Source organism: Phocoena phocoena, unplaced genomic scaffold, assembly GCF_963924675.1.
Source record: "Phocoena phocoena unplaced genomic scaffold, mPhoPho1.1 SCAFFOLD_363, whole genome shotgun sequence".
Lineage (NCBI taxonomy): Eukaryota > Metazoa > Chordata > Mammalia > Artiodactyla > Phocoenidae > Phocoena > Phocoena phocoena.
In genome coordinates this window covers 40,657-52,188 of record NW_027077704.1, presented here as the reverse complement: position 1 = coordinate 52,188, position 11,532 = coordinate 40,657, and the positions used below count along the sequence as shown (strand labels likewise).

Sequence of the window (11,532 nt, the reverse complement as noted above, 5' to 3'; positions counted from 1 at the left end):
AGGGCCTTCCTGGGGGCTCGAAGCTCCTTGGCGATCAGCTTCGCCCGGTTCTGCGGGCAGTGCTTTCGCTTGCCAGTTCGGTAGTGGCCGATGGTGGAGTGGGAGCACTTCACCCTCGATGCCAGTTCTCGGACGGACATGTCGTTGTACTCCATGTATTCGACCAACAGGTCGGCGTTCACGATCACGTCGAGCCTCCATTCAGATTGCTTGTTTTTCATGGCTTTGCCTTTCCGTTTCACTGTAGACGCTCTGTCTACCGTCCCACAAGACAGTAGACGGTGTAGACACTTTTGTCTACACCTGAATTGGCGATTTTCGACCCATACCTCAAGCAATGCAGATCACAGTGATGGAATTTGTAGACAGCGCGTCTACACTCTGACTATTCGAACACTGCCGCCGTGAGGAACGTTTGTAGACATGAACCCCGGACCCACCACAGACGATCTGTGGGACGCAGCGCTCGTCAAAGCTGGCTTCGTGGACAAGCGTGACGGCGAATCCCCCTCGCACCGCGCACTAGCCGAACACCTCGGAATCGGCACATCTACCATCACCAACATCCGCGCCGGCAACGCCAAACCAAAACCAGCCACAGTCGCTAAGATCGCCGACGCCCTCCGCATCGACGTACGCGAACTATCCCGCTGGATCGGCCAGACCCGCGAAGTTGCGAAGCCCTACACCCCACCCTCCGAAGCCGACCTTCTCGACCAACGAGAACGCGACGCCCTAGACGAGATCATCCGAGTCATGGCCGCCAGCAAGATCGGTGTCAAGCCTGAGGACGAGACTTCCCAGAATCAACCGCTCAGGGTTGTCCGTCCGATTACCGCTTCGCCGCCAATCGCGGCGTCCAGGAGAAACAAGGAAACCAGATCCGACTAGTCGTGTTCTAAGTTGTCGGTATCACTGTCTACAGTCCGCGCATGACCCGATACCACCCTTGGCGGACAGCGCGAAACAAACACGCCGACACCGTGATCGACTGCACCCGCGAACTCCCCGAGGGCGTAGCGGGCTACACAGACGGCACCGACATATGCATCTGCCGCACCCTCACACAAGCCGCACGACGATCAGTCCTCACTCACGAGTTGATCCATCTCGAGCGCGGACTCCCCTCCACAGATCCACGCTACGAGGCCCGCGAAGAGAAACTGGTCGACGAACTCGCAGCACGGCTACTGATCCCTCTCGACTCTCTCGTCAATGCACTCGTTTGGACGCGAGGACAGCCCGACGACGAATGCGCCTGGGAACTCTGGACAGACCTGCACACGCTTCTCGTGCGGGTCCGAACGCTGACCCCGCACGAGCGGGCTTACATTAATTCCGAACTGGACCGACGCTCAAACTAAGCGCCCCCACCTGAAAGGCACGACAATGACCACACCTGGCCCCGGCTGGCATCCCGACCCAGAAGGCAACCAGCAGTTCCGCTACTGGGACGGCCAACAGTGGACTAGTGCCACACAGCCCCTGCCTCAACCGACACCACCACCCGCGCCACCCGAGCCCATTGACCCCGAGAAGCTCGCCAAAGATCGCAAACGAGCACTCATCGGCGCAGGCGTAGTCGCAGTGCTCATCGCCGCATACTTCGGCGTCAACGCTCTTGCCAACCGCAAAGACGATGCCGAAACAGTCGCCGCAGAAACCACCACATCCGAAGCGGCACCGACCACCACGACAACGGTCAGGCCGACGACTACAACAGTGCGAACAACCGTCGCAGCCGCACCACCAGTCACGACGACCTCACATGCTGCTGCAACGACCAACTACAACCCGGCCGACGACCCCGAGTTCCTATTCCTGGGGACACTGACACTCATCGGATTCCCTGACACCCCAGATTCAACGGCACTCGAAGCCGGACGAACAGCCTGCGCCAGCTTCAGGAAAGGCGAAGAGTTCATGGACATTTCGCTGATGACCTACTTCAACGGCCCTGACAGTTGGACGCCTGAGAATGCAGGACAACTCGTTGGCGCGGCAGTCTCCGCCTTCTGCCCGCAATACAAAAGCGAGCTGCCACGATAAAGGTCAGAGCCCTTCGAGTGCTGCTGTGAGGGCTGCCGATGCTGCTTGCGCGGCACGGCGATCCAGATGCCCGTAAATGTTGATCGTCGTCGTGATCGACTCGTGGCCGAGGTGCTGCTGAATGACAGGCAGCGGCACCCCGGCCGCGATCATCCAACTTGCGCACGAATGCCGAAGATCATGTGGCCGCGGCTTCTTCCCTAATCTGTCGGACAGCTCCGCTATCATCGGCCGCCACGCCTTGTTGTGAAAAAGTTGAGCAGTGACCGGGCGCCCGAGACGATTTGTGAACACGAACTCATCCGGTGCGCGCCCCTTTAGATCGCCGCACGCCTCGATCGCCTGATCTGACAGGTTGATCGTCCGCACAGATTTCCGGGACTTCGGCGGCCCAAGTTTCCGCTTCGCCTCGCCCGTGTACTTCCAGGCCCGCACAATCCGTCCCGTCTTCTCCTCCACATTCAGATCGCCCACCTGAAACGCAGTCGCCTCCGAGAACCGCATCCCCGTCGACACCAGAAACACCGTCAACGGACGCCATTGCTCGACCACAACATCCCGCACTCGAACGAACTCAGTTGGAGTCAAGAACACCGGCTCATCTTCCTTGTGCCGCGCCGGCAACCTCCGACCGTCACACGGGTTCACTTCAATGTGATTCGCTCGCACAGCACCGTTGAACGCACCCGACAAGAACCCATGCTTGTTGGCGATGGTCTTCGAGGATCCCTCCTGCGCCTGGACCCACTTCGAGATCGCCTTCTCGTTCACCACAGATAGCGGCAGAAAACCAAGAATCGGATCAATGTCGCGGCGGAGGTACGAGCGGTACTTGTTCTTCGTTGCTTCCTCGACGCCAGTCAGATGGTCGATGTACTCGGTGCACCACTCTGTCACCGTCAGGGCGGGGATCTCTTCGGGTAATGCTTCCGCGCCGAACATCAGCTCTTGCGCTGCATCGGGTCCGATCTGCTCCAACAGCTTCTTGTACTTGGTGGCTTCCTTCGGATCGTCGAAGCTGTCCGAGGATTGCGTGCCGTTGTGCCGGTACAGAACCTGGTAGTAGGGCGTGCCCGCTTTGGTGGTTCGTGGTCGAATGGATGCCATGAAACGAAAAAACCTCCCGGTTAGGGAGGTCATCGTATCGTCGTTGTGTGACAGGTGTTGACGTGGCGTGTTGACCGTCAACATTTTTTTCACCTTGCAGGTCTCTGACCTGCATCGATATGGTGGAGCTAAGGGGATTCGAACCCCTGCGAAAACAGGGTATACGCGCAGGTCAGGGAGTATTTATTGCGTCTTCCGTGATTGTTGACGCAGCCAGTTGACCAGCGGTTATGGATGGTCATGTTGACGCGGTCAACACACTTTCCCTCGCACATCTGTTCGATACCTGGTAGCGTCGGCACTGTTGGCAGGAGACGGAAGGGAAGCCGTCAGTGATCGCCGCACCACAACTGAATAGTTCGATGCCCACCTGACTCATTCGGCAGCACAGGTGGGCTTCGACGTACCATGGCAGCAACGCGTATCGTGTCCTGATCGTGACGTAACACGCAATGTAATTTTGACGACTTAGTGATGGAATGTAGCGGCAAGTAGCGCATAGTGGGTGCACGACCCGATACAAGGGATATATTGCCCGGATGCCGACTAGACCCCGTCATCCGATCAAGGAACTGGAAGCACTGTTAAAAGAGCTCGAAAATCAAGGCTGGCGGGTAGTCAAGACCAAGTACTACAAGGTCTACTGTCCTTGCAAGCTCCATATCAGCACAGTGCATCTGACGCCATCGAACCCTATGTATCAACAGAATCTAGAAGGAAAGCTGAGGAGGACAGGATGCTTCGAGCAGAAGTAGGCACCACCACCTACTACGTCGAACTGATAGTCGGAGTCCGACGCGACAACAACGACCTTGAGAGCATCATCGACCCATTGATGGATGCCTTCGAGGGACTGACCGGTGTGAGCGACGTCGACCTCGGTGTCGACTTCGGAGAGCGCACACTCACCATCTCGATGTATGTCGACGCCGACACCGAGGGTGGTGCGATCAACGACGCCATCGCCGCAGCGCGGACCGCCATCCATCAAACCGGAGGCCACACCCCAGGCTGGGAAAACTCCATGCCTGAGGCTGATGACTTCTTCTCCTCAGTGAAGCGAGCCGACCTAGTCGACTGCTGACATCGTTAGACGACGAAAAGCCCCCAACCTCGCGATGAGGTTGGGGGCTTTTGTCATTCTGCGGGTGTTTCCGGTTGCTTCATGATGATCAGTTCGGCGTCCGGTGCATCTTTCCAGCGGTACGCCCAGCGTCCGTCAGCGAGTTTCACGGTGCCGGGTTGGCCGGTGTCGGGGTCAGGTTCGAAAGCCATACCCTGATTGTCTCAGCCCGGTCAGGTGATGCGGACGTAGGTGTTCGCTCCGGATTGGATCGGGAACGAGTTCGAGAAGTTCGTGAACCAGCATTCGATCGTCGCGACTTGACCGGTGGTGATTGCCATCGGATCGGATGCGATTGGAACATTCGTCGTCGCGTATCCGGTCAGGGGGTAGTCCGTGATGGTCTTCACGACTACGCCATCTACTTTCAGCCGCACACTCACCTGGTAAGCGCCGGTCGACAGAGTAATGCTGAGTTGCCCTGACACGACAGCATTCGCCTTCGCGCCCCGAGCTTGAACACCATCGCCGGATACTGTCGAACCGGAATCCGCTGTCCACGCGGGCACGACAAGCCACGCCCCATTGGCCGTCGGAACCCAGTTACCGTTCTTCGTCATCCCAGACGGGCTGAAGTTGATCGCCTGAACGTTCGGTACGTAAGCCGTTGCTGTGCCCGTGATCGACGGCGCGATGACCTTCGCGTCCCGCCGAATCTCGGGCGCGTACACAGTCGCTGAAACCGCAATCAGAGGGGCTGTCACTGCACTTGAACCGATCACTGCCGGCGCGTTCACTGACCCAGTTACCGCGATCATCGGAGCATTGATCACAGCTGTTCCCGTTGCGGTCACCAACGGAGCCAACAACTCTGCGAACGCCGCGATGATCGGAACGGTAGCCGCGTAGTCCGCGGTGATCTTAGGCGAGTACATGCCAGCAGTCACCTGGATGAACGGCACTTCGACTGTCGCATCGAACGCCTCGGACACAGTGGGTGCCAGCACGATCGCTGACACCGAAATCGCAGGTACCTCGATCAACGCCTCGGCCGAGACATCGGGCGCATAGACAACACCAGCTACGAGTATTGCTGTTTCGGGTCGGACAGTTGCCGTTCCGGAGACGGACGGTTCGTAAACCTGAGCCGAGGCAGTGATGAGCGGTGCTACGGTGCGAACAGTAGCCGACACAACCGGGTCTGCCATCACGACCGACACCAGAATTTGAGGAATCGGCACGAAGGCATCCATCGTGCCGTCCCACACCAGTTGATCACCGAGATACGCACGGACAGCTCGCTTGCCATCCAAGATCAGCGCCGATGCGGCTTGGCCGCGGTTGAACAAGCCCATCGTGACGCCTCCTGCTTACGGGGTGGTGAAGCCGATGATTCCGGCGGCATCCCACACACTGGTGAAAACACCTGCCGTAGTGGACACGTCAGCGCCGAAATCGATGTACCCGATGAGGGGCTTCGTCGCATCCGTAGACGGCGTGTCGTCGTACAGCACCAAATAACGGCCCGTGACTGTCGAGTCGGGCCACTGCGTATCCGACGCATCCAGAATCAGAGTGTTGGTTCCTGCGGTGTAGTTAACCGTCTTACCCGCCAACGCCACACCACCAGCGGTGTAGCCAGTGCCCGCGGACTCGTTTGTCACGGACGACTTGTACTGGTGGGTGTCCTGATTCGGGGTGTACGCGCTCGTGCAGAGCATCGCCTTGATGGTGTGCGAGGTCCAGTTGATCTCGCCGTTCACCATGCTTTTGAAGGCGAGGCCGTAGAGCTTGCCTGATGCTGCCATGTCGGTCTCCTAGGATTCGAAAACTATGTAGAGGGTTTCGGGGTCTGGTGAGGGGGTCGCCGCGAATTCGGCGACAGTGGTTCGGACTTGGCGGGAGATGCCGCCGCCGTTGCGGATGAATCCATCCGACTCGGCGGGAGGTGGCGGGGCGCCGGCGTCGATCAACGGCCACAAACGGAAAGTCCCCGACTCAGCGGGGACTTCAACGGGGTAAACATCATGCGTTGGATTGGATCTCGACCAACGGATCCCCACCCAGTACGGGCCAGGATCCAACATCGGACTAGTGAACAGCCCGGTCGTCGCATTCACGGGGACGGTGGTGCGTGCGGGGCCGAGGATCGCATCATGCGCCACACTGTCGCGGATGTCGCGGACCGTGAACACAATCTCCGCACCAACACCCAACTTCGCACCATCAGTCAACCGATCAGAAATAACAGGCATCAGACCACCACCTCCGCCAGTAACGGGTTGAGTTGTTCATCGCAAGCGCGCTGCCAATCGCCATCCCATTGCGCAACCCAAAGCGGCTCAGGTCCCGTCATCAGCAACGCCCACCCAGCCGGAAGGTCCTCGTAATCTGCGGACCGAATTACTCGCGTAGCGCCGGTTGATAGATCAATGATCCACAGGTGTGGTGCGACAGGACCGAAAACATCCAACGCAGGTTTCGCCCACTCCTCGACTTCCTCAGCTGTGACACAAAGCTTTCCGTCCGCCATCATGTCGCTGAAGCTCCTAACGACGCCCACATCAGACGTTCCTTGTTGTACGAAAACGAATTCATAGAGACGGCAGATGGAAGAACGGACTGATTCGCGAGCGAGGCGTGACGCGCTTGCGGTACAGTGCCCGATTCCTCGGAGATCCCGGTTAGCGTGATGGCGCCCAGCCCCCGGGTTCGTTGACCCAAGCCTGGCGCGATCTGAAGTGATGCAACAGCGAACAGTTGGTCAGGCTCGGCCATCAAAGACAATCCTGTTGATATGTGGTACCTGCGTCGCTGGCTGGACAAGATCGCTTTGATGTCTCCAGAATCCCAGATCTTGATCATTCGATTGTTAGGCTTGTCATACCCGTAGATCCCCAGATACCAGGCGTCGATCCCGAAGAAACTGGCGTCGCTGCCAGTAATGATGCGCAGTACTTCTAGTGGCGTGGCTCGGTCAAGGCCGCCACGTATGAAAGCGAACTCTGCCGAACGCTTGTCAGGGTTAAACACCGGCGTCTCAGTCGTTTCGCTGCCAAACTCGCCCGTATATCTGAGGTACTGCATCATCGTGTCAGGGAATGAAACCAGGTCCCGACCGCCAGTGGACGCCCACGCCGGGGTTGTCACGCCAGTACGTGTGACGTTCTCCAAGCTCGCGATCTGGTTTCCATATCCGGTGATCAGGATGCCGCGGTCGTTGATCTCTTTCAGTGGTCCAAGACCGAAGGATCCACGACCCAGGAACGCATCAGCGATGCTGCCGAGCAGCTGGCCGATGTTCGCGAACCCCGCAAAAATCTGGCTGAACCAGTTGTTTTTGAACGTCCCCCAAATGTCTTGATCCCGAGGCTTGCCGGGAGGCAACTTCTCCATCAGTGCTCACCCCACTTAGATCGACATCGACGCTCACGCCTCTGCACACGCACCAACACAACCGTCAACACCAACACCGAAACCGCACAACCCGCATACAAAACAATGCGAATCACATCCCGCCCCGGATACAACGAATTCGACATCGCCGACGCAGCCACCTGAATCAACACCAGACACGTCAACACCTTCTCGGGCAACAACACCCGACCAACCTCATTCGCCCACCACTTCGACCGAAACGCATAGATCAGAGTGAACGTGCACCACACCAACGTGAGGAACACCAACAGCCAGTTACCGACTTCTCTGAGCATCATCGCCCTTCCATACTCAGCCGGAACAACTCACCGAAGTGGTTGTGCACCATCTGATCCTGAACACGCTGCCCGCGACGCTCGTGGTCCGGGCGGGCGCGACGAGACGCCGCCAACCGCTTATCCACTTCCTCGTCCAGCAACCGTGCTTCGGTGACTGTTTCGTTCTCGGCGTGTTGACGCCGACGCCACCTCACGACGCCCCCTGAGCTGACTCTTTCCGCCACTCCTCAAGTAGCCGCGCCGACAGATCAGACGTGGCCGATAGCTTCGCGATGGTCTTGGCGTCCTCACCGTTCAGCGTTAACGCCTTGTCCAACGCTGAACGGAGGTACGTGTTCGCCTGCCGCTCAGCGTCCAGTTGCTCACGATGCTGAGCGCCGACGACGAGGACACCTCTCGCGATCATGAGGAAGACACCGACGACGAACCCGACGACGACACCCCCCTCAATGGGGAGCGCGGAAAAGAACTCCCCCATCACCCTTGCTTGCGGTGTCGGCCGACGTACTCGTCGAGTTCCGAAGCCTGCTGCGGTGTGATCGCATTCGGCACCAACCACGCCGACACCGCAAACACACCCTGAATGCTGATCGCCAACACAACCTGCGCGGTACCCGAGATCGGCAACCCGACCAACAGCACCAGCACATTCGCCAGCAAACCAACAACATTCGCGATCGTCTTGCGGTTCTGCTTCACGAACGGAATGTTCTGCACATACGACTTCGCGAAACCATCCAAACCAGAATCAGCAGTCATCACTTACCTGCCTTCGGGTCCTTGAAACCATCGATCCCGAGTTTCGCGCCGATCGCAGCCAACGCATTGACAAGGGTGCGGTCCCCTAACTGGTCCCAGCCGGGGTACTCGCCCGCGTCACGTCCACCCGTCAGCTGCTGCCGAACGTCCTTAACATCTGAACCAATCGGTCCACAAAACCCAGCGACAAAGTCTTGTACCTGCTTCACTTCCGAGCTACCCACGGGAGCCTCCTGCTTGTTATCGATTCGAGCTTGAATGTCTGCGCGGAACTTGTTCATGTCCATTCCGCCGGGATCCCACTTGCCCTGCGCCGCACCAGCCCACTCCTTGTGGCCGATCGCATGCGAGGCAGGCTGACCGACCTTCCGGAGGATCGCAGCGCAGCACCGCACATACGCGTCGTACTGCGCGGGCGACCAACCTTCGGTGCCGTTGTTCTCCGCCTCGATACCGATGGTGCGTTCATTCGCACCGTTGGTCGGCAATCCTGGGTACGATCCGCTGCCGGCATGCCAGGCGACACCCACACCGACGACGGTGGCGACACCATCTCGGGACAGGTGAATCTGCGAGCACAAGCCGAGACTCGGATGGTTCGCGATGTATCCGGGGTTGTTGCCGGGCGGGTTGTTGCCGGTGTGGTGTGCGACGACACCCCAGATCGTGCCCATGTCGCCGTGTCCGCGGTCTTTCCAGCCGGGGTATTCGACGACTTTGATTCCCTCAGCGCGCAAGACATCTGCGAGCCAGACGGGATCTCCTGTCCAGGTCATGTGTTTCTCCTAGGTTGAGTTGGCGATAGCGCGGATGCTGCCGAAGATCGTTTGGACCTTCTTCAAGACGCGCTCCCAGCCATCGCCGACTGTGATGGCATCACCGAACGTGGTGACAGTCCGCATGCGGCCGTCTTCCTGTTCGGTGATCTTCACGTTCGAAACGTGCTTCTCGATCACGACACCGTCATCCCAGACAGTCATGATGTCGCCGTGCTTGTAGCGGCGCTCGAAGTGCACTTCCACGCCGTCGATCACTTCGACGTCTTCTCCGAACGTGAAGCCGCGACCATCCGCGCCGCCCTCGACGACCGTCAACCGGATCGCCTCGGAACCGGAATGCGCCTTCAACGCAGCCAAGCCGACAGCGAACCCATCCAACGACCACGCGGACGTGTTGTCGCCGAACGCTTCACCGCGACCCAACTCCCCCAAATCGGTTTCGAGTTCGGGATCCCAGAACTGTTGGAACGCGAAGAACACGTTGTCGAACAGGTCGCCGATGATGTTGCCCAACCCGAGACCGGGGAGGATGGCGTTCAGGATCAACTGCAACGCGAAGTTCGCGCCCCACTCGATGACCTGATTCAGGATCTCGGGGGCCTTGCCGCCGATCACAACACGTGTTGCGTCCGCAGTCTTTTCGACCCGTTCAATCCAGGCGATCTGATCACCATCCGTGCGCCACTGAAACTGGCGGCGGTCCCGCTTCGCGTGCGTGTTGAACACGAACCCTGGGTTCTGCAACTTCCCCCACTCGGACGGATTTGTGAGCCCGAGGATGTTTCCGGGGTTGGTGAAGTTCAGGAAGTTGTCGGACGTGTAGTCCATCACCGATTGCAGCATCGAGAGGGTGTGCGTGTTGAACACGTGCGGGGACGGCAACCCGTCAGCCGGCGTCCACAAGTTGATGGACAAGCCGATCTCGTAGGTCTCGACGGTCTGCTTGAATAGTTCGTCGAGCTGGGTGAACCGGGCGGCCAACACGATCATGTCGTCGGGTGACTCGTGCACGATGTTCAGCAAGTCGTCGAGAGTGTCGATGTCGTCGAGGTCCGGCAACTCGGGTGTGGTTTTGCGGATTGGCAGAGCGGACACGACCGGCGATCGGAGTCGTGTCATCACCTTCGACACGTACTTCTTCATCACCTGATCGGGTGGTCCCCAGTCAACATCCTGCTTACCAGTGATGTTGAACTGGATCTCAGGCGGCAGGATGTTGTTCACCCATGCCAACGCCCGCAACAGCTTGAACAAGTTCGAGACACAAGTCAGTTTGATCGTCAACCTGCCAGGCGGTCCCGCGACTTGAGCCTCCATAACCCGCCCATCCCACGGGATTCCATTGTGGGTGGTGCGGATGTGGATGACTTTCCGCCGCGGGTGCGACAGATACGACGCCATCGGATGATCCCCACGAATGTAGATTTCCGCGGTGGTGGGGATCGCCCAATCCCACTCGAAAGTGGTTCCCGCCATGTACGCGCCAAGAGGCCTCCACGACATGGCATCTGGTGAACCGACCTCGATTCGGAAACCTTTGACCTCGGTGGTGTTGGGGCGCGGGTATCCGGGGAGGGCGACAGTCATTTAGAAGCCCTCCCTGAATAGTTGCGGCAGCGTCACTTTCACCGAGGTGTTGGTGTTGGTGCCGGTTCCTTGGATCGTGATGGGGACGGTGATTGGGCTGGCTGGGTTTCCGGGGATCTGCTTGTACCAGGCACGGGCGATCCACGACCGATCGTTGCCGGCGCCGTCTTTGATGGAGAACCAGTTCGGGTCGGTGTTGATGGTCCACACGTCGCCGGCTGCGATGGTCGGTAGTGGGACGAGTTCGCCTTGCCAGCCGATCTTCGGAAGCGTGATGGGGCCGGTGATGACGATGTGCGGCCACACCGGCTCATCCGATTCAGATTCGATAGCGGCTGTTGCGAAGTCCGCGGCCTTGAATGTCTTGACGGCAGGTCGCTTACGCCACCACGTCTCGTCCGACCGAAGTGTTGCCGGGTCGTTGAGCTGCACCCCGGAGTCCTTCAACAGCCGAATGTCCATCGGCCCGAAC

The 11,532-nt window shown here is 58.9% G+C and overlaps 1 protein-coding gene across 1 annotated transcript; it reads right to left on the bottom strand.

The window, feature by feature from the left end:
* Window positions 1-2,052: 2,052 nt before the first annotated feature.
* LOC136143831 (tyrosine recombinase XerC-like) lies at window positions 2,053-3,156 on the bottom strand. The gene has a single exon (XM_065901461.1). The coding sequence runs from the start codon at window positions 3,154-3,156 to the stop codon at window positions 2,053-2,055; it is 1,104 nt and encodes a 367-aa protein (XP_065757533.1).
* Window positions 3,157-11,532: the final 8,376 nt, after the last annotated feature.